This window comes from Octopus bimaculoides, chromosome 10, assembly GCF_001194135.2.
Source record: "Octopus bimaculoides isolate UCB-OBI-ISO-001 chromosome 10, ASM119413v2, whole genome shotgun sequence".
In the NCBI taxonomy this organism is placed as follows: Eukaryota; Metazoa; Mollusca; class Cephalopoda; order Octopoda; family Octopodidae; genus Octopus; species Octopus bimaculoides.
In genome coordinates, this window is record NC_068990.1 from 16,319,109 (window position 1) to 16,340,087 (window position 20,979).

Sequence of the window (20,979 nt, forward strand, 5' to 3'; positions counted from 1 at the left end):
TATATATATATATATATATATATATATCATAAATATATAATATTTATAAAATATTATAAATAAATATAAATAATCTCTTGTCAGTCATATTTTTGTCTTGGTCAACACTTTGATAGCCCTAATAATCTATACCCATTTTATTTAAATTAGCATTTTTTTCTTTTGCAATCCGCTTCCAGTTTTGATGAATCAATATCTATAGAATGTTCTCACAATTATATTGCTACTTTTTGTATTTTGCACCATAATATGGGCCCACTTTCTTACTCCAACCTCTGCAAATACAGGAATGCTTTATTTGTTCTCTGACAATATTCCTTGTTTTCTACTTTTTACCCCATTTGTTATCATTTTACTGTTAATACACTCTGCCCTTTCCCCTCAATTCATTTCGAAAATAATGAGGAATTTAGTAAAATAACTATCGATATTAAGCTGGTGTTTGGAGCAGAAACAAACAAGGAAAAATTTCATTTCGATTACTTTTGAAATGAGTGGTCTCCGGTGGGTTGGTACCAAAAAAAACTAAGGCAATTATTAGTCTACCTGTTGCTTTGATGAAAACGTTTTACCTTGGTAGCATTATAAATATATACTGCTGTTTCTTTAATCTAAATCTGACACATTTTTCACCTGTAAAGTAATGATATACGTACTCAAAGAATGCCATTACTATATCAGCCTGGATTTTCTTTATGGAAGTCTTGTTTTATTCATGTTTTCTCCTTTAATTCATATTCTATAATGAGTGCCATAAAATTTTATCATATATTATGTTTCATGCCATTTCATTTATATTTTGTTAGAAATTATTGTCATTATACTGTTCATGTTCTGATTTCAAATCTCACTGAAGTTGATTACGCCTTTCATCTTTTGGGGTTGATAAAATACAATACTAGTTGAGCACTGGGGGTCAATGTAATCAATTTCTTCCCTCCACTCAAAATTGCTGGTCTTGTGCTGAAATTTGAAACCATTTTTATTTAGGTGGTGAACTGACCCATTAGAACGTCAGACAAAATGCTTAGCAATATTTCTTCCCACTCGTTACATTCTGAGTTCAAATTCTGTCAACACCAACTTAAATTTTATCCTTTTGTGGTTGATAAAAGAAAATACCAGTCAAGTAATAAGGTGAATGTAATCGACTAAGCCCCGCCTCCAAAACTGCTGGCTTTGTGCTGTCAAAATTTGAAACCATTATTATTATTTGCTCAAAAATACATACCAATTATCACTTTTAACAATGGTTTTCTATTTACAGATTGCATCATATACTGTGATAAAGATGGCTATATTCAGCAAAAGTAGTATTTCAGAGATGATGTGAAAGCAGTCTCCTCATATTCTAACAAACAATTGTTATTAGTAGAGAAAGAACTCTGCTGTCATACGATTCAACCATTCTTTATACAGGTTTTAGAAATGTCAATTTAAACTCAACTCCTCTATCATACCCCATTGTTACTCCCACTCAGGAAGACTCATCTAATTGTCATTATATTCTTTGTAACAGAATTATTCTCTTCATTTAGAATTTAAAAAATCTTTTTTCTGTTTTTGTAAAGGAAACAAACCATTGTTGTCTTTTGGTTTGATTCCAATACAATTGGTTTTTAAAATACATAGATTTTTCTTCCTTACAGATCATATCCTACTGTCTGATTTATCATCTTTCCTGAGCCACTGCTCTCTCTCTCAATCACAGCTCCACTCTTATTCATCATTCATTACAGCTACCTTCTTTCACACCCTTATAAAATTACCCCCCCCCCACTGTCCATACTCTCTATTGTACCTTCAGAATTTGTCCTGGCATCTAGACACCACCATCTTTATATTACTCCCAACTACTCTCACCCACCCTTGTATGATGCAGAGTAGCCTTGTATTTCCTCTGTAACAAGACCCCTGTGCTTGTCCTTCAGTCATACTTTAGCCTCTCAACACCTGGCATAAGACCACCTCTCGTTCTCTCACATTCATCCCCCTATTACTTGAGGGACTTTTCCCTTTCCTTTTCTTGTCATGCAACTTACTCTGCATCCTAGCTACTACCAGTTATATGACAAACTGCGCCCAGTACACACTGTAAAGTGACTGGTGTTACAAAGAGCATCCAGCCATAGAAACCATGCTCATAGCCGACATTTGACTTTGATCAAACTGTCCAACTCATGCCAGCATGAAAAGTGGACATTAAATGCTAGTTGAGGCAACATTTTTAACATTATAACCCTTGTTAGGCTCCTTTTGCTTTGACCAAATTAAAACTATTATTATTTTGGCAGAATTGTTAGCTTGCCAAACAAAATGCCTGGTTACGCAAGTTGACTCATAGAATCCCATACTAATATGAAAATGATCAAGTCTAGAATTTTATCAGTTTGATAATAATCCTGGTATAAGATTAATGTATTCCTCCTGGTTACTAAAATTATATCTTTGTTCAACTAGAAATATTTCTAATGAAAATAAACAGCTATGGCTATGTGGTTGCTTCCCAACCACATGGTTTCAGGTTCAGTCCCACTGTGTAGCACCTCGGGCAAGTGTCTTCTATTATATTCCTGGGCTGAGCAAAGCCTTTGGAGTGGATTTGGCAGACAGAAACTTAAAGAAGCCTGTCATATACATCATGTATGTGTGTCAGTTTCTTCTTGTTTTGAAATTGTGTGATTGTTGTAAATGAATGTTGTTCATTTTCAATTTTCTGTGAAAACTTGTGCAGCCATAGGGAACTATTACTTTTCTTGGAAACAGATGAGGGTTGGCAATGGAAGTGTATCCACCTGTAAAAAACTGTCTGGCACAAGTAAGCATGGAAATTTAGATGTTAAGTTAATGATGATGATATTTAGAAATGAAATACAAAAGAATACTAGTTATTAATAGCAAACTGAATGACAAAGTTTTAGGTGTTTCTTTTGTAATCTAACAAACCATTCTGAATTGTATTCTGTAGGGATAATTTCATTTTTGGTTATTATATTGTTTCAGAAACCACTCTTTGATATGCTATATGTCTGATCCCCAGGAGCTTATGTGTCTAATAGATGGGTTTTCATCTTTGATGTAAGCTGAAAGAGATCCAGCTTAGTAGCTAAATTAGGTTCAATAATTTATATGCCTTATTTTATATTGTTTAAATAATTTCCTAGCTTTTCTTTTTAAGTAATGATTAACTCCCTTGTGATAAGTTCATATTTTTCTTTGTTTATTGTATATGTACATATGTGTATATACATTGGTATATGTTTGTGTGTGTATGGTTTACATATATACTTACATACATACAAATGTATGTTTATGTATGTGTGTTTTGTGATGTCATCAGATGGTGCAAGGGTGGTTCTATAGACTACAACCTTTAAAAGGCAGGATCCGCCAATGGACAGTTATTAGGATGTCTGAGGTTATAGGTTGGAATGTAAAATGAAGACTGCATGCATGTGTGCTTGCTTCGTTTGTAGCATGCAATATTGTCTTTGCATGATTAGCTTACTCTGACATTATGGGAATTTAAGATTTTATGATATGTCACAAACATCTAGATTGCATAGAGGGTTAAACCAGATTGTCTTTCTCTTTCTAACTATCTTCAGGTTTGGGTATTGGAAATCCTTCACATACACCAATCAGTAAAGCCACATTTATGTACGAGGGCATGCTGAGAAGTTCCTGGCTTTAGGTAAAAGAAAATACAGGAGGGGCAGTTTATTATGATTTTATGTAACATATTCCCCTCTCAGATTGACACACTTATTACAGTGGTCCTTCAGTTTTTCTAAGCCTTGTAAAAGAACTTGGAAGGTTGGGGCTCCAGCCAGGCATTTTGTCATACCCTTAAAGCCAGGAACTGTTGTTCAGCACCCTCTTGTGTGTGTGTGTATATATATATATATATATATAGAGAGAGAGAGAGAGAGAGAGGAGGAGAAAAAGAAAGATCTTACATAACTTGCCACTGTAAGGTAACTTGGGTTGTGGTGGGGCCTGACCTACCTCCCCTCCAAAAGAGGCAGAGAATTTTGTGTTATAGTGCAGGGCACTAGCCCAGCATATGAACATTAAAGTCACTGGAGTAACTGCAACCCTACTGAATTACCTCATCAATAATATCTGGATTGACATCTGCTGCTGGTGTAAACTTCCAGCAAGGGTTAAAAGGAACTTCATTGTGCATAGCAGCAGAATGTTTCCCCTCCTATTTCCTGATAAAGACTCACAAACAGGGACTTAATCTCCAAATCAGACCCATAGCCTCTGGTTTAGAATGGCCCTTTTATGAAGCCTCATGGCTCCTAGCAGTTCAGATAAACTTCATGCAGTGGCTACAATGATTTAAATCCATTATCCTTAGATGCAACAAGCATGTCATCAGCCTGGACGTGGTCTCACTCTACACTTTAGTGCCTGCACTCCCCTTTGTTAACTTGACAACAGACAGCATCACTTCTGATACACCAGCTATTGTCAGTCATTGTCACCAACATGACCATTGACTTCCTCAGCAATACATGCAATGTTCCAGCCTGCCTAAGTGGTCCAGTCTCTTAGGTCTACTGGCCATTATTTACTTGAACCAGTTGAAGTACAGAAGCACTCAGTACCTACTGCTCATACTGTTTTTTCACCAGGTCCATGGATGACATCCTCATACTCATCTTCCTGAGAGGAGTCCATCACAATACTGAATACCTTTAACAATCTAAAGCAGCACATTATCAAGTTCACAATTGAACACCCTGACAACATGAATCCCTGTCTCTGCTTGACTTTTGATTAAGCATTGGAGACAAGGAAAAAAATCAGCATGGTATTCTACCAAAATGCAACAAGCTTAGACCTTTCCATTCACTTCAAGTCAGCTCTTGCCCTCAGTGCCAAAACTGGCTATGTATGGAGTGAGATCATCTGTATTTACTACAGATGCAGTGACAACACTAGCCAAGTTAACCTGAACCATTCAGTTCCCCTGGGAAGGAATTAGTGTGTACCCAGCATCTGTTAACACTCTCTATAAATACAAGCTAGGTAAATGAAGCAGGAGGAATTTCTCTAGCACCTGTTTCCTGAGGATACCTCATTTAAATTTTACTGACCAATTATATTGATGGCTGGACTTTGGTCAATCCCATTACGGACAATAAGTGGTTGGTCTTTATAATATATCAGTAAGTATATTAATGTAATTAATTTATGGGTATGTTATTTGGATAAATATTAATTAGTACTATTTATGAAATCTTAAGTACTATTCTTTTTCTAGACCAGTTGGCATATCCCTTTAGACTAAAGTGCTTATTTTTTATCATTTATACATCCTGTTACCCTTAAAGAAACATTAACCCACCTATTAATTTTCTAGTTTAGTCATTTACTCAATGGTCTGAAGTGTTACACTGCAAAATGATATGATTCAAATATATTAAGCCTTCTTTCTTCCTGTCGAGGCCCTCTTTTCTTTTATGTATTTTTCTTCACTCTGATGAAGCTCCATGTACCAGAACGGATGTGCTATAGAATATGATGAATATTATTCTCAGAATTTTCTTTGGCAGCACTAAGGGAAATTAAAAGCAGAAACGGCTGTTAGATGGGATAAAGTTTTGTATTAAAAAATAATAATCGATGGTAGTCAATTTGCTGCTTAATTGATATATATATATATATATATATATATATATATATGCACACACACACATACATATTGAGAAGAGGTAAGGTTAAGAAGATAGAAACAAATTTGAGTATTTTGACGTGTTAATGAAGAAGAAAAAAATAACTAAAAATAATTTATTTCATTGTTGTATCAGTCTTACTGCATGACACCTAGAGCAAGTCCTTCTATTCTAACCCTGGGCTGACCAAAACTTGGTGAGTGGATTTGGTAGAAGGAAAGTGAAAGAAGCTCATCACATGTGTTTGTATATATACACAAGAGTTGTAAGTGAGTGTCACTCTCATACAAGCAATGTTTCATGAAAGTATGTCTGGCAAGGGGGGAAATATTTCCTTGGGGTTTGGCAACAGGAGGGACATCTGGCTGTAGAAAATCTGCCTCAACGAATTCTTTGTCATCCATGCAAGCATGGAAAAGAGAACCTTAAGACAATGTTGATGCTGACAAGGATGGTGTTGTTGCTGAGTAGAAGAGACAAGTCTTAAGTCTGCTAGAAACCTAAAAAAACTGATGGGAGAAATTATAGGAACATTTTGTTGAATTCTTTATTGGACATCTTTTAAATTTAAAATTATTGGGAATTGTTCTTATTTAATTCTCCAGTTTTTCTTTGTAATTTCATGATTTTTCTACAAAGCATCCACAGGCCATACAGTAATGCATCTTTTGTTTTATTTTTTTGTTTCTTTTTTTATCTTTCAATTTCACTACTTTTGATACCAACCTGCCTCAGACTGTCCATGCTTCCATGAAAAAAAACAAAAACTTTTTCAATGAAATCTAAATTTAAACCTTCCATCAAAATTTCATATCAATTCATGTTCCAAACACCATTTTAATAATGGCAAAATTATTTTACTAAATTCTTCGTTAACTTCAAAATTAATGGAAACAATAGGAATATGGTAAGATTAGTGATCTAAATTAAAATCATTTATACAATTTTGTGCTAATTTTTGTTCCAAACAGCAGTTCAATAACGACAGTTATTTTACTAAATTCTTGAAGATTAATTTCTACAAAGACTGTATTTCAACAGAAATATGGTAACAAAAAGGTTAAATAACTCCTATTTTACAGTCTGAATTCCATGACTTCTAGTTCCAGTATGTTACTGCTACATATTTGTAAATGAAAATAAAAGATTCTTACAATTGTACTAAATGTCCTCTCACATACTCCAAATCCTTTTGCTATTATTCTTTTCATTTCATGTATTTCTTTTCTTCTTTTTCTTCTTTCCAGATGGCCCATTTTGTTTCTGTTCCAACGCCAATAACAACACATACTGGTGTATTCGTACAGTTAATGAGACTCACAACTTCCTCTATTGTGAATTCATCACTGGCTTTATCAGTTATTATAACATGCTGGAAGACCCATATCAGGTAAACACATTAATTTTTTTTTTGTTTCGTGCCAGAATTGATTTGGTTATGAAATGAGAAATGTCAGCTCTGTGTAAGAATAATTGCAGATATAAATATTGGTCGGTCGGTTGCTGTAGAGAGAGGTGGAGAGAGTTAACATAAGAGGTGCAAAATGAGTGCACATATTAGGCTTGGTGACAGGCAGTGGGTAAATGAAGGCTGTGCACCCAGTGAGATTAAAATTCATTTAGATGGGAGGAGGAGCAGAGGGAATAAATGATACAGTATTTTGGAGAAGGGCTATATAAATGAGAAATTTGTTTATTAAAGTTTTATTTTAAGGTAATAAATATATATTTTTTTGTTTATGTGTGCATGATACTGTTTATCAAAACAATGACTTTTAGATAGAAAAATGAACATTATCAAACATCATTTTACTTTGTGTGTAAACTAGAAAACATCATCACTTATCACAATTAATATCATTGTGCATATGTATATGTCTGTATATATATATATATATATATATATATATATTGTGGAGGTGCAATGGCCCAGTGGTTAGGGCATTGGACTCACGGTTTCGATTCCCAGACAGAGCGTTGTGAGTGTTTATTAAGTGAAAACACTTAAAGTTCCACGAGGCTCAAGCAGGGAGTGGTGATGAATCCTGTTGTACTCTTTCACCACAACTTACTCTCACTGTTTCTTCCTGTTTCTGTTGTACCTGTATTTCAAAGGGCCAGCCTTGTTACACTCTGTATCATGCTGAATCTCCCTGAGAACTTCGTTAAGGGTACACATGTCTGTGGAATGCTCAGCCACTTGCATGTTGATTTCACGAGCAGGCTGTTCGATTGATTGGATTGACTGGAACCCTCATTGTTGTAACTGATGGAGTGCCATAGTATTTATATATACACACACATCAAAAGTGTATAGTGAGCCATAGGCTGATAAGGCTGGTTTCCCAGATTCTGTGGTGTATAAATTCCCCCACCACCTGGATGAGACACCAGTCCATTGTAGGATTACTCATTTTTGCCAGCTGAGTGAACTGACCAGTCCAGGAATCAAAACCACAATCTTACAATCATAATTGCAAAATCCTGACCACTAAACTATGTACCCCATAGATATATATATAAATATATACACACAGACAAACAGAAATTCCTTGTTTATGCACTGTGCTTAAATAACAACATCACCGTGCAGGTAGTGTCTTAGTTTACAACCAACCTAAAAACATTTAGTTTGTTGTTCAACAGACCAAGGGTAACAGTGCCTTAATTCTCTTACTCAGAAACAATTAAGGATTGGCAGCTTCAGTGAACCTTGTTCAACCTATGCTAGTGTAGGAAAAGCAGATTCAAAAACTATGGTGATGGTAGCGATGACTATAATGACAACAAAGATGATGACAATGATGACAACACAAATGATGGTTATAATGACAATGTTGATAGGAACAACAACTATGATTAGATACAGATTTGAATTCCTACCAAAATTCATGATTGAAAAAATTTTTATCCTCAACACAGACAACATTATATTACAAGGACTGTTTTGTGTATTTGATAGAGTTTTGAAAACATGTGTTACATATTTCATATGGAAGCATTTTTAATTTGGTTGATTTTGATTCCAGTTGAAGAACAGCATCCATGAAATAAATTACGGTGTACTGCAACAACTACATGCCAATTTAGAAAAACTCAGAAAATGTAAAGGTGCTAAGGAATGCAGTTATGATTATCTCGATGAAAGTAAGTTCAACTTAGTCATCACTGTAGTTTTGTTTTTTTACATTTCATTTTTGTTAAAAATGTCAAAAGAAAGGTTTCATTTTATATCTTCCATTGAATGGAAAATTAATTTTTCAGTTTTTAAATGACTTTTATGTATTCTGACACCAGAAAAATTCTGTGATGTCAATGGAGTGCATCCAATCATAGAAACCCTGTCAAAGCAGACATTGGAGCTCAACACAGTCCTCCAGCTCATCAAATTCTGTCAAAACCATCTGCACCATGCTAGAATGGGAGATGAATGTTGAGTAACGATGTTGATGTGTTCTATTATTATTATTATTTAAATTCCAGTGTATCACTTCCTATATTTAACTCCATCAAGTGCATATCTCCCTGCTGCAGGTTCAATTTTTACTACTTACAACTCATAAGCAAAGTCAGTAAATATCAGTTCAGTTTGTTTTGAGTCTTTCAACATATCAGAATGTTGTGTCAAATTTAGAGCCATTTCCAACCACATGATTTCAGGTTCAGTCCCACTGCACACTACTTTGGGCAAATGTTTTCTATTATAGTCTCAGGCCAATCAAAAAGCCTTGTGAATGGATTTGGTAAATGGAGTGTGTGTTTGTGTGTGTGTGTACTCTTGTCTTGGCTTTGCATGATAGTTGTAAACAAGTGTCATGGTATTACAAACAGTGTCATTCATTTCCAATATTCTGTGAAAACATTTCTGGCCATATGGAAATATTACCTTGCTTTGAAATAGGAGAGGATTAGCAACAAGAAGGGCATCAGGTTGTCAAAAATCTGCCTCGGTGAGCATGTAAAAGTGAATGCTAAAATGATGATGATAATGTGTGTGCATCTGTCCATCTTGACATGACACAATACTTGTGATTGCCATAGAAGTAGTGTCCTAGGTTTCCAGTCTTTCATGGAAAGATGTCTGGCCATAGAAGAATATTACCTTGCTTGACAACAGGTTAGGGTTGGTGACTGGAAGAGTATCATGCAAGCATGATAAAGTGGATGTTAAAATGTCATATATATGTGTGTAGACATGATGTAATGGCTGTAAACAAGTGACACCATCATACAAGCCATGGCATGTGTTTCCAGTCTTCCACAGAAACCTGTCTAGTCATGAAGAAATATAACCTTGATTCAGAACAAGTGAGGGTTCCTGATGTGACAGTAAAGACATCCAGCCATAGAAAGGCTGCATCAGTGAATTCTGTCCAACCCATGCAAGCATGGAAAAGTGAGCTTCAAACAGTGAAAATGATGGAACAAACTGAATTGACAAACGAAATAGATGTTAATATATTTTAACTTCTCAAACCTTCCCTTAAATATGGATCTTCAATTACAAAGGAGTTCTTCTGGACTTGGAAAGATTAAAATGGATGATAGATAAGTTTACATTACTAACATATACTTGTGTGCGTGTGTGTGTGTGTATGAGTATATATTAATCACCTATATATTTTTCATACTAACATATAATATATTTCTTTCTCTTTTTTCTTCATTTTTCAGAATGGCAGAATATTTTACCTTATATTTGATAAACTCTATAAATAAATTAATACTAATTTGAATATACATCTTATTCAATTATTTATTTTAAAAATTGGTGAGGATTTATTTAAAACTATTTGTTAGTCTATTTAGATTGTTGTCTGGCTGTCTTTGTCATTGTTGACTCACAGTTACATCATGCTCACACACTCTGGCAAAAATCTCCCACAAATCTCTTGCTATGTTATTGGCATCAACTAAGCACTCAACTGCTTTTGGTACAGACTCCCAACAGCATCACCTGCTTCTAGTTTTCTACTCATCTTTCTATAGCTGGTTGTGAAGTGAACTTCACAGCTGTATGGTTTCAGGTCCAGTCTCACTACATGGATCCTTGGGCTGACCAAGGTTTTGTGAGTGAATTTGGTAGATGGATAGTGGAAAAAACCTGTTGTGTGCATATGCATGTGTGTGCATATTATATATATATATATATATACACACACACCCCACACACACATACATAGGTAATTTATATATCTCTATGTTTGTCTCCAGGTGGTGACATCATGTAACTATTGTAAATAAGTATCACTGTCATACAAGCAGTGTCATTCATTTCCAATCTTCTGTAAAAACACAATAGGCCTTGGGAGAATAGGATCATACTTGGTAACAGATGAGGGTTGGTGACAGGAATAGCATCTGGTCATAAAAAATATACCTCAATAAATTCTGTACAATCCATGCAAGTATAGAAAAGTGGATGTTAGAATGATGATGAGGATGATAGTCATGTTCAAACCTTGCTATGGCCACTATTTTGTAACCCTGGACAAGGTTCAATATTTTATTTTCTTCCAATCCAACAGCCTAACAATAACAGTTTCAACTTCAAATACATAATTGAAAGGGTTCTTTGAAACCCTCTATCAACTCAGGTCAATAGAATTGTGTTTTCCATGCTGACACGGGTCAGTTAGTTTGACACAATTTGACAAGTCAGAGGACTGTGCCATGCTCTAATGTCTGTTTTAGTATGGTTTCTGCAACTGGATACTTTCCTGATGCCAACCACTTTACAGTGTGTACTGGCTACTTTCTACATGATTCCCAGCACTAGCAAGGTCACCAGCAAAGCAAGGCCCCTAACTCAATAGGGAAGTGGTATTGAGGCAGGTGATTTTGTGTCAGTGGAAAGTATAAGAGAGGGATAGACACAGGTGTCTTGGAATAGAGGAGATACATTGCTTCCTCAGCTGAAAAAGAAGGAAAGAGAGAAAATGGTTGTGACAATATGTTACAGGATGATGAATGACACTTTAAGGTTAATTCTGTGGCCTCATATTCCAGTACCGGTCACACATCATTATGGCACACAAACATTTTGGAATGTATCACCACCTCCCACCACTTCCACCAAAAATGCCATCTGAGTTTTAAACAAACTTTCACTCATTATGAACAACAATTATTTTCATTTATTATTTCTATTATTACCAGGTGGTGAGCTTGCAGAATCGTTAGCATGCCAGGTGAAATGCATAGTGGCATTTCATCTATCTTTATGTTCTGAGTTCAAATTCTTCTAGCATCTCTTCTACCATTCTATCTGCTATTTTGAGCTATAGAATCATTTTTGCTATCCCAACAGTTTCATCTCCAGATCACATATTGATCCTGCTTGAAAGATCTTTCTCCCCACCACCACCACCTTGCCTCAATATTTACCCCCATTTCAAAAATTAAACTGAACAAGCTGTACAAACATGCTTATATTTCTGAAAGCAGTTTGGGATGATCTGCAGAAATTATAGGGGCTGCTCTTTGCTTTATTTGATAAAAGAACAAAAGATACTGTACACATTGAGAGACATACATAAATACTTAGTTCTGCTTCACAATCACATGATGTGGGTTCAATTCCACTGTGCAGCAGCACCTGGAGTAAATGTTTTCTACAATAACCACAGATCAACCAATAGTACAAGAGGTGAAGCTGAAGGAAGCTCAGTGCATATGTGTATATACACACACACACACATCAATCAGGAATCTTCCCTATGTCCCCAGGCCAACTTGCCTAGACATCCTAGTTCCTTCTCTGTTGTGCTGTATGTATATAATCAGCCAGGCTCTTATTTCCAGTTCATTCCATTGATGTCATCAGTCCACAAATGTCTTTGCCAATCTCTTACTCTTCTTCACACTTTCCTCCGGGATGGTCTTGGGCAATGACTCATGGTACATTTTATATCCAAAATATGATCAGTTTGTGGACTTGATTCTCAATAATAAGTGTCTTTGAGCTTTCAGCTTTTCTAGCACTGCAGTATTTGTTATCCTGTCTTTCCAGCTTATCTTGCTTAATCTGTGAAAGATCCACATCTCAAAACTTTTCTTTCATTTCCCATTACTGTGCACATTGTCCAAGTTCTTGTCCAGTAGAGGAGAATTGGCATAATATAACAGTTTACTAGCCTCACTTTTAGATGCATGTTATCTTTTCAGGTGAAGATCCTTTTCACTCTTATAAATGTTGTTTTAGCCTTATTTATTCTTATTTGTATAAGTAGCAACTTTCCTGATTTAGTATTTGTTTTAAATACTTGTTCCAGCTTCTGCTCATCTACATTTAGATTTGCTTCATTTTGTTCTGTCTTATTAAGAACCATTGTCATTGGCATTTTTACATTCATATTTAGGCTTTTCTTCTCACTTTGCTCTTTCACATCAACAGTTTCTCATAATTCTTCATTGTTGCCTACCAATAATGCTGTTATTATCAGCATGTCTAATATTGTTTATGTTCAAGTTATTGGCTGGGACTCCTTTGACATTTGCACATACTCATATATATATATATATATATATATATATATATATGTATGTATGTATACATACATATACACAGCTACCTCACTTTGAATGTCGCAGTAGTTAATCATACTAAAACATCAAATATTTTGCTTCTGTAGTTTGTTTGTTTAGTTGTTGTGTTCTGTTTTTATTGTTTATGTTAATATGGTGTATCTTCAAATATTTCAAGATATCATATTTTTATGAACTGTCTTTTTACTCTCTATTCTTTGTCAGTAAATCTGTACAAGACAAATTATGATTATGTTTGTGAGACTGATTGTGTATGCGAGAAAGAGAGAGAGAGACCATATGTGTATGCGTTGGTGTGAGAGAGAGAGAGACAGTGACTGCATCTGTGTTTGTATGTGTGTGTGTGTTATGTCTGTTTATTTAGTAACGATGATCTATGACTTAAATACTAATACTTATCTATTTATCATTGTTCACTCTCCCCTTTGTGAAACAAGAATCTGTGTGCAGATGATAAGGTCTGTGTGCTGATGTCACAAGTGTGCATGAGTGTAATGTGTGTACTCTATACACTTTATAACTTACAAACATTTTTTGTATCTTTTTACTTATTTTACACTTCCATTTAACAATTTACATATTTGTCATGTTTACAGTCAGGAAGATTTTGTATGTCTCATTAACATACACTTAAATGCATACATTAACTGTACTGCAAAATAAACACAGACAAAGGAATCTTGTACATCCAGTAGCCTAAATCCCAGCACTATATTAGGAAGTTATTTTAATTGATGTAGAAACAGAGCATCATACTTTAATGGTGTTACTGATACCATAGAACCAGTTAGTTGTGATTATACTGGAGATACCCACTGTCATCAGCATGAGGGATAATAACTAAGAAGTTTGAGTACAGTGATTGCCTGGTCACATAGCCAAACTTTTCTACATGTTTTGTGATCTACCCATGGAAATGAGACATCAGCTTACCTGGACAAAAGATCGAAAAAAAAAAATCACCTGTGCCAGCGCCACATAAAAAGCACCCAATACACTGTAAGGGGGTTGGCATTAGGAAGGGCATCCAGCCGTAGAAACCATGCCAAAAGAGACAACTGGTGCAGCCCTCCAGCTTTCCATCTCCTATTGAGCCATTCAACCCATGGCAACATGGAGAATTGATGTTAACATAAACCTTTGCATTCATAAGACTGGAGCTTCATCTGGCTTCCATGGCATATAAGTGACCAAGATTACAATGCTCCACCTGCGATGGAACATTGGTTTGTTACAAGGTTAACTTCCCAGCTTTTGCTGGAGCTCATTAACAGATGAGTGGACTCAAGCAAAAAGGGAGTGTTTTACTAGTGGTAGTAATGGCTCCTTTCAGTGTATGAATGTTATTCTTTTATTATAACTTGAACAACAATTATTTTCATTTATTATTTCTATTATTACCAGGTGGTGAGCTTGCAGAATCGTTAACATGCCAGGTGAAATGCATAGTGGCATTTCATCTATCTTTATGTTCTGAGTTCAAATTCTGCTGAGGTTGACATTGCCTTTCATCCTTTCGGGGTCAATAAATTAAGAACCAGTCAACTACTGGGGTCAATATAATCGACTATGCACCTCCTCACAAATTCCAGGCTTTTTATTATTATTATTCAGAGAGCGCATGGCCTAATAGTTAGAGTGTTGCACTCATGATCGCTAGATCATGATTTCAATTCCTAGACTGGGTGGCGCATTGTGATCTTGAGCAAAACACTTCATCACATGTTGCTCTGCAATCACTTTGACACCTGGCACATGGTATATAGTGCACCTGTATCAGACAATGTCGGTTTGATGGAGAGAGTGAGCTAATGTGTGGCATGAACATTTAATCCCTATAAACAAATCATTTGTGCAGGTCATTCAGCAAAAGCTGAACACTTGTACATTGTCTCCAGTGGGAGAGTTCATTATCATTATTATTATAATTTATTATTATTATTATTACTAAGGCAGTGAGCTGGCAGAATTGTTAACAAACTGGGCAAAAATGCTTGGCAATATTTTATCCATTTTTATGTTCTGAGTTCAAACTCTGCTGGGGTTGACTTTGCTTTGCATCCTTCTGGGGTTGATAAACTAAGTACCAGTTGATAAAAATAAGTACGAGTCAATGTAATTAACTAACCTCTTCCCCCTAGATTCCAGGCCTTGTGCCTACAATAGAAAGGAGTGTCATTTCTCCTGAGATATCTATGTCATGCCTCAGGATGTCTGTTCCATCCCATGGCTTAGAGGTTATTATTATTATTAAGGTAGCAAGCCGGAAGAATCATTAGCATGGTAGACAAAATGCTGCTGAGCATTTTATAAATCTTTCCTTTCTGAATTCAGATTCCACTGATGTTGATTTTTGTCTTTCATCCCTTTGAGGTTGTTGAAATAAGTACCAGTTAAGCACTGGGGTTGATGTAATGGACTTTCTCCTTCCTCCTGAAACTGCTAACCTCGTACCAAAATTTGATGCTACTATTATTATTATTATTATTACGGCGGCGAGCTGGCAGAATCGTTAGCACGCTGGGCGAAATGCTTAGCGGTATTTCACCTGTTTTTAAGTTCTGAGTTTAAATTCCGCCGAGGTTGACTTTGCCTTTCATCCTTTCAGGGTCGTCCTTTCAGGGTCGTCCTTTCAGGGTCGTCCTTTCAGGGTCGATAAAATAAGTACCAGTCATGCACGAGGGCCAATGTAATTGATTTAATCCGTTCCCCCAAATCTGAGGCCTTGTGCTTCCAGTAGAAAGGATTATTATTTATTTATTTATTTTTCAATTTCTTCCCCAGGTCTCAAAAAACCGAAGCAAGAGAACATCGTCAATGAATCTCTGGTTGGAAGAAAAGGTGTTCCACCCAGGTTTACAACATTCACTCCTTATCCATTCTCTAAACAAGATGGATTAGTTTCAAATGTAATTTCTGTAGATAAAAATTTACCCCTTGAACAAGGCTGATAGGAGAAAGGTTTCAGTATAAGGTGGTGCAATTTATTCTATTTTGTTTGTTAGTTAGTTATTTTCCCAACTATTCTTGATGCTTCCCATAAACCATAATTGCCTCTTTTACTCTTGGATTTTCATTTCTAAGACTATAATTGTTTTTTTATGCAATAATTTTTTTTTTTCACTTTTACAGGAGAAAAAATTTCAATTTTTTTTTCTTAATGAAAAATCTTAAAAGATTTCTTCATTGTATATTTTTACAGCATGTCAATATTTCATGTTAAAGAAAGTGGTGTAGACAGCTTATAGAGAGGAGAGCACTGGAACTAGATGCTTTACTGTAAATTTGTTTGCTCCATCACTAATATTGTTTAAAGTTTGAAATCTGAATTTCCACCAGGGCCAACTTTGCCTTTCACCCCTTCTTGAAGGTTGATAAAACAAAGTACCAGTATTAGACTAGAGTCAAATTAATTGAATTTACTTGGAAAAAAAAAAAAAGCAAGAATTTGATATTTCATATAAGGAGAAGGGGACTGGAAACTAATCTTTTAAAGTCACTCTCTTTTACTCATCTGCCATCCATCCATTCATTTATCTAGCTATGTCTCTTTTCTCCTTCCTTCTCCCTTGTCATTAAATATTGTGTTGAAATAATGATTGATCAAAACGGTTTTGTTTGGTATGAAACATTAAGAAAAATCTATTTTTGTTTTTATCAACTTCACTGAAAATCTTTTATTTATTTATTTGTCTTCTTAACCCACTGACTTTTGTTTATATCCATTATAAAGGGTCTTCAAAATTTACTATCTCTATACAAAATATAAGTTACTTCTGTACCAGTTTATATCTTGGCTGTTCACTCAGAAATTTGATATATTCACGGTTACATTCTTGTTAGAAGAAACTATTAGAGTGTGACTCAAGTGACTAAGTTCACCACTTGCTGTTAAATTCGTAGCTGTTTTACTAATTATTCTATCTATAAACTACCATAGCTTTAAAACAAAAATTCAACTTCCTCCTTACATATTGTTTAATTCATATCAAAAATACAATCCTTTTGAGAACCAACCTACTGGAGAATGTTCAAAGTTCATTAATAAAAAAAACTGCTTGTTTTAAAGTGTTTATATACAAATTAAAACTCATCATTTTTATGCAACTTTTGGTTATGTTCCAAACATCAGCTTAATACCAATAAATATTTTGTTAGTAAATCATTCTAGATCCTTTAATTATTTAAAAAAATTAATTATAAAATATTGTCATAGAAGATTTAAATTTTCTTTCCAGCATACAAATAATTACAATTTAGCAACACCTTTCCAGTAAATTCCATAATTATCTGCCTTAGTTTTATATGTTGGATCATAGATTGAAGCTCTAAGAAAAATGAATTATCAAGGAGGAACGTCATCTGTACTCTTTTAAAATTCACAAGACGCTCTTCTTTGTATTCATAATTTTCTGGCTAAAAGTATCTTTCCCAAGAAATTATATTAATTATATAATATCTAGAGAGTAATATCTGATTGTTGTGTTCTTTAATGGCAACAAACAACAGCAATCAGATATACATATTGAATCTGCTAGAACATATTAAGAATGAATAGATGCATTATTGTTTGGATCCACACTGTTCTGCAGGCACCCCATGAATTTTTGTTTGGTAGACATAAACCAGCAAATGATTTGTTTGCTGATTCCTATGAACAAGAGCTAGTGCTCTTGTTAAATTCATTGGTTCAGTGGGGTAGCTTTGACTGATGAGACATAAGGTTGAAACACCAAAGTAATCTCATAGTCCCCTTACACCAGTGAATTGTATGTGCTATGAACACACATTGTCTAAAGGGAGGAGATGTTCCCTCATGCCAAACAACAGTAATCAGACATTCACATTCGAATTTGCCAGAACATAAGAATGAATAGAAATTAAGAAAATGATCTAAATTGAAAATTCCATCAAAAGTTCATGTTAGTTAATATTTCCAAAACCAGTTTATTAATGACAATTATTTTACTAAATTCTTCATTAATTTCAAAATTGATACAAACGCAATGTTTCAACAGAAATATGATAACAAAATGCTTACACAGACTTATGTTCAAAGGTATCCCAGCCATGACTATCCAGTCACTTTTTTATCACAGTAAACCCCAGATTACATCATCCAGTGATGGTAGGGTTTGGTTTCACCCTTTTGCACAAGATTGCTTGAGATTGCTCCTAGTTCTATGATACAAACTTCCTGTTTTTAAAGTGATTTAAATTAAACACTTCCATCAGAATTTCATATTAGTTTATGTTTCAAACAAAGTTATTTTAGTAAATTCTTCATTACTGTCAAGATTAATTGATATGGAGGCAGTGTTTCAAAAGAAATATGATAACAAAAGGGTTAAAGGAAGTTTTAAATTTAAGTACTGTAAAGGTGATGACTGTTTGATCTGAAATCTTCAGATTCTCATTTCAGACTTTAGTTTATCTGACGAGATGTTAAAGAAATTAAGATAGTATCAGCACATGACTGAGGCTATATTAAATTCAATATGGTGGAGAGCTATTAGCTTATAGCTGTGAAGAACTATTCAGATTTATGTTAACAATTTGGTTGCACAAATCATCATACTTAGGAATCCTCAGTAACTCTAAATGTAAAATAATTTTTTTATAACACTAGTATAATTAGTCTAATATTAGTTTGCTTTAAATAGCAAAACTGAAAAAGAGTTTTCTCTCTGATGGTCTGTTCCTCATTACAGTGCATAATGAATGTTTTTAGGTGACAGATTTAAGATTTAAACCAAAATATGATAAAATAAATGAAAAGCAACATCAAAAAATATAATTAAGTCCTAATTACTTAATATCAGTAAGTTCTTTGATCTTTCTATTTTTTCAATGATATATATATATATAGCTTTTTGTTTTAAGGTGTCTGTCAAATGATTATTTGAAGCAACCATAAAGATAATTGCCATATTAATTAATTGCAAGCATTTTCTTCATCAACATTCAGAAGAAGCTTGATGTAAAAAAACAAAAAAATGTTCACAGTGCAATGATAAACTAATTATGTGTATTAATGATAAGTATCTGAAAATATATATATTAGCATCTTTTTGTTCCATTTAACTAATTCCAGCTCCTTGGTTACTTTCAAGGATTATGTAAATAGTCACTTTTAGGATTGCTGTAAAAATAAAATAAAAGATTCTGCATGACAGATAGTGTATTGGGTTAACGCCAGTTTGGAATTAGAAAACTGAACAAAAGAAAAAAAGAAGAAAAATTGAAACCAATTGATTAATAATAGTGAATGCCGAACTATCAAAATGTTATGTAATAGGAAGGCTGCTGATTATTAAATGACGATCTTAAAAATACAAACAAATCAATGATTAGTATGTAATTTGGGGCAAAATGTGGGAGTTTTATAAATATATATACATATATATATTTTTACATATACAAATATGCTGTTGATATTTTTTTTTCTTGGTTTCTCACAGCCAATAATTTTTTATATTATATAAATTTTTTTATTATTATTATAATTATTTTAAAAATTCTGTAAAAATACCATTGTAATTGTTTTTTTTATATTTGTATTTAAATGTGAACTCTACATATCTTTAAAACAAAAGAAATTTAACTTTTTTTTTGCATTGCGATATTGAAAATAAAAATGTGATTTTTTTTTTTTAAGAATTCCATGTAATTTTCATTATTGATGTTTGAAGATCTCTTCTTTTTTTTTTGAGTTGAAAACTACTAAAGATTAATTCAAATGAAATTATTATTTCCAAATGTCTTTGTTTCTTGTTGTTGACGAACTGTGTGAAGGTTGTATAAGAGGTAAATGCTTTAATATACAAATCCTCACAAATAAAATGGTGCTGATGGCTCCATTCAATTTAATGCTTCTTTTTTTAATATCTTTTGTTCCTTTTTTTCAGTAACAAATAATTTTGTTGTTGACTACACTCCCCCTCCCCCCCTGTTTGGTTAACAGATGTATGGATTATATGTTTTGCTTTGTTAGTGGACATGGTCCTGTTTTAAAATAATAAAAGCAACTAATGAAGACTAACTTGTCAAGCATATTCATGTTAACTTAATTGTCAGTTAAATCCAGAGAATATATTGACAAAAAGTCATTTTCATTTTCAGGTTTTCTTCTGATATTTCAAAGTATGGTGTCTGTGTAGATACGTATATGTGTCACCATTATTGCAACGATAGGGGCTAGCATCTTTCCCAATATCACTTCTTGCAGTGCTAAGCCATAAATATTGCATTGTACTTTCTATGCACATTTCTCAGCAGCTTTGTATATTTTGCATTTCAATAACAACTTGAGAAAGCCTCTTCATGTCTGCCTTGGCTCAAGGAGATTTCCTACAGTGAGACAAATACAAATGTTTGCAAGAAAAGTAATATTCCCCCCATGGTCAGGTAAGTTTTCACAGAAGATGGGGGAATATGCACTATCTGTATAATGACAATACTTATTGGCAACAACAATGTGATGCAAAAACAGAAGACATACAAAAATTATACATATATATAGAAAATGAGAAATAATAGGCTTAATATTGCTTTCAAAAGCATAAGTGGTTCCAAGAAAAGTGAAATAGTTTTGACCAGTGAAAGAATGCTGTGGCATTAGTTTTCCCAGAACTTCCTCATGCTTTACAACACTTGCCACATTAAAGTGGTTAATACTAAATTATTTTTTCTTTGTGGATTGATCAACAATAATCACAAACAGTTGACCGGTCTATTGATACCA

General features: G+C 34.1%; 2 protein-coding genes across 10 annotated transcripts in view; one reads left to right on the top strand and one right to left on the bottom strand.

The window, feature by feature from the left end:
* The window catches only part of LOC106879980 (extracellular sulfatase Sulf-1), a 206,452-nt gene extending 186,347 nt beyond the window's left edge, over positions 1-20,105 (top strand). For all 5 annotated transcript variants that reach the window (XM_052971049.1, XM_052971048.1, XM_052971051.1 and 2 more), the window contains 3 exons: positions 6,935-7,077; positions 8,717-8,834; positions 16,020-20,105. In XM_052971049.1, the coding sequence (XP_052827009.1) occupies positions 6,935-7,077; positions 8,717-8,834; positions 16,020-16,186 (428 nt within the window). In that variant the 3' untranslated portion in view covers positions 16,187-20,105. The remainder of the gene's footprint in view (positions 1-6,934; positions 7,078-8,716; positions 8,835-16,019) is intronic.
* LOC106880008 (uncharacterized) overlaps positions 7,071-20,979 on the bottom strand; it is a 113,166-nt gene continuing 99,257 nt past the window's right edge. For 3 of the 5 annotated variants that reach the window (XR_008265012.1, XR_008265009.1, XR_008265011.1), the window contains exon 25: positions 7,071-7,190. The gene's annotated coding sequence lies outside the window, so the exon portion shown is untranslated. Of the gene's footprint in view, positions 7,191-19,980; positions 20,586-20,979 lie in introns of those variants that run through there. The other 2 variants (XR_008265010.1, XM_052971053.1) reach the window with 1 other exon arrangement.